Source organism: Trypanosoma conorhini (assembly GCF_003719485.1).
Source record: "Trypanosoma conorhini strain 025E chromosome Unknown Tco_14.4_contig_01042, whole genome shotgun sequence".
NCBI lineage: Eukaryota > Euglenozoa > Kinetoplastea > Trypanosomatida > Trypanosomatidae > Trypanosoma > Trypanosoma conorhini.
Genome location: NW_021705072.1, coordinates 1,570 through 4,414, shown reverse-complemented (window position 1 = coordinate 4,414; position 2,845 = coordinate 1,570). Strand labels below are relative to the sequence as shown.

At 61.5% G+C, this 2,845-nt stretch overlaps 1 protein-coding gene across 1 annotated transcript, besides 2 other annotated features; it reads left to right on the top strand.

Annotated features, from left to right (window-relative positions):
* Window positions 1–234: 234 nt before the first annotated feature.
* Tco025E_09264 (mucin-like glycoprotein) lies at window positions 235–1,905 on the top strand (the record flags this gene model as incomplete). Its single annotated transcript, XM_029376085.1, has 1 exon — window positions 235–1,905. The coding sequence occupies one exon, from the start codon at window positions 235–237 to the stop codon at window positions 1,903–1,905; it is 1,671 nt and encodes a 556-aa protein (XP_029223955.1).
* Window positions 1,906–2,204: 299 nt separating this feature from the next.
* Window positions 2,205–2,235: a microsatellite.
* Window positions 2,236–2,360: 125 nt separating this feature from the next.
* Window positions 2,361–2,387: a microsatellite.
* Between the last annotated feature and the right edge of the window lie 458 nt (window positions 2,388–2,845).

Sequence of the window (2,845 nt, the reverse complement as noted above, 5' to 3'; positions counted from 1 at the left end):
TGCTCTTCGCTGCTCCGTCGTGGATGACTGCTGGCGTCGTGTGCGTCTTTCTTGCGTGTGTGGCTGCGTGAAGTTGCTCGGCTGCCGCCTTTTTTCTTCTTGCCACCTGCTCTCTTCACTGTCTCCGCTGCACTCCCTCTCCATCCCTCTGCTTCTCTTGTTTCCTGCGTCTTTTTCCCCGCTGACTTCAGCGACTCTGCCACGACTCTACGGCCACCACTACTACTTTTGCCGATGACGACGCTGGCGGTGCGGCGCCGTGCGGTGTGCGCCCTGGCGCTCCTCGCGCTGCTCTGCGGCTGCTGCGCCCCCTCCGTCTGCGGGGCGAATGCTGAAGGAACTGCTGGATCGCCTGGGAACCCTCCTTCTGATGTTGAGGGGAAAATATTTTTGCCGGTGGACGTGGCGTGTGGGTTGTCCGAGGAGAAGTTGCGTTGGCGGTTCCCTGGAGAAACGGACTGGAACAACTGTGCGACCGACGCAAGCGAACTGGAAGGTGAAGTTGCACGGCTGTGCGACAGCGCTGCATGGCTGTACGGTTGTTGGAACTGCACCCAGGCGTGTGCCGCTGCCGGCAGTGACGCTGTCGCGTTCACGATGAAAGTTGCGACGTACGGGAAAAGCCAACTTTACAGTAAGTCGATGGCGGCAGAAAGTGCTGCCGCTGACTTCTCCTTTTCCGGCGCGGCAGGCGTTTGTGCGTTGGCTGGCGTGAATAACACGGACGATGGGTGCAACGATGAAAAACTCGTTGCGGCCAAACCACCGGCACCTGCGGCGGTCAGACTAACGGGAGGAACTGAGGCACAGCAGCAAGGACGGACAGTTGAAGCCAAAAGTGCGCCGCAGCTGCAGGAGGAAGGCCGACGCGACACAGAAAACATTGCAGCAGGAGCTGAGCGCGGCAACGCCGCAGGCACCACAGCGCAGGATCCTGCAGGCCCTGCGCCTCAGCCCACGGTCAAGCCGCCTGCAGAGTCTGCGGCCCCGGTGGGTGGTGTCGGTGGGCAGCCCGCGCACACCGTTGAGGGCACAAAGCAGGTGGATGAAAGTGTGCCCGCCACCGAAGTGCTGCCCAAACCGAATGCACAGCCACAGGCGGGAGGTGGCTTGGCTCAAGGCGGCGTTGACGGTGCCACGGGGCAACCGCATGCGGAAAAAGGCGGTGAAACAGCGGGAGGCGTTGCAGAACGTCAAGCGACGACCGAGGACGGCAGCGACTCGACAGCCCTCTCGCAGTCCACTGCCGGCGCCGAGACCATCGCCGGGCCTCAGCCGCCCGAGAGCAAAAAGCAGACGCAAGGGGCGGCGACGCAGAGCGGTGGCCACCCCGACATCGGCTTTTCGGCCACCAGCGGTCCTGCCGCTCCCGCTGGAAGTTGGGCGGGGGGAACTCCACCGGTTCCCTCCGCAGGTGGCGGTGGGACTGCCGGCGGTCAGACCGGAGAGCCGAATGAGGCGAATGCCGAAAACACCGCAGAGCCCAATGCCGCTCGAGCACCTGCAAAGAGCGAGGGTAAAACGCCAGCAGCGGGGTCCACCGCCACCAGCACAGACAACACCGCGACGACGACTGGCGGTGGCAGCGGCAGCCCAGCGGCGCAGTCGCAGACGGCGAGTTCCGTGGCGGCAACCGAAGCTGGTCAGCGAGAACAAAAGGAGCAGCCCGCAGTGACCACACCCAAGCAGGAAACGGAAAGGAGCGGAGAGAGAGGAGAAGCCACTCAGCCGGCAGCGGGGGCGGCTGCTCAAGCGGCGACCACCACCAACAATTCGACGAGTGCAGCGAAGGCGGCGCCCGGCGACAGTGACGGCAGCAGCACCGCGGCCGCGCACTCCGCCTCCCCCCTTGTGCTGCTGCTTCTGCTTGCGTGTGCAGCTGCCGCTGCGATGGTGGCCGCGTGAGGGACCGAATGAGAAGGAGAGGGCCGTGCACACACAGTTCGTCCTTTTCTGTTTCTCTCTCTATTTATGTGTCTCCCTGCACGGACACTCTCGCCCTCGCCGCACCCCACGAGGCACACACACATAATGTGCTCGTATAACTATACACAACTCCACTCATGCAGGCCCGTCGGTTTTCTTCCTCTTTTGCACCCGACGAGCCGCTGCCGTCCTGCTTGGCTGCATGGGCTACAGCACCGTAACTGTTTTTGTCCTTTTTATTGTTTGTTTGTTTGTTCCCTTTGCTTCAGTGGGCGGACTCTCTTTCTCTTTCTCTTCCTTTCTCTTCCTGGATTGGGCTGTGCGGGAACAGACAGAGGGAGAGAGATGGAGTGTGTGCTGGTCGCCCAACGTGTCGCTGCGCGTCCCCACTGCTCGGTGGACGCGCCCCCACGCCTCGGCTTCACTTCACGGGATTTGCTTGTTTTGTTTGTGTGTTTGTTGCTTGACAGCGCCCATTGCGCGGGCTGCTGAAGTGTGATGTGTATGCGTGTGCCACAACCTTCGGGCGCCCCCCTCTCTTTCTCTCTCTCTGTTGCTGAATCTGGCTGCGTGGGGTCGTGTGTCTGTGTGCCCATATTTTTGTTTCTCTTCCCCTTGCATTCTCGTTTTGGCTGGTGGTTGGTGTGCAGCCGCAGCGCAAGACAACAACGCCTACAACAAAGTAAAGACACTGAAGAAACAATGACTGAAAGAAGCGAAGAAGAAACTCACGCTGCCGCGGAGAGCCCCGCCACTTATGCGCAGAGGCGGCACGCGAGGTCGGGGTCCGACAGCGGCGGTTCCAATCAACCCCCTGCACAGCGCCGAAGGATGGAAGAAGCACCTGCGGGACCACAGTGGGCTCTTTACAGTACCGTGGAGGAAGTGCTACGGCTTGAGGAAGTAGATGCTCCTGAAC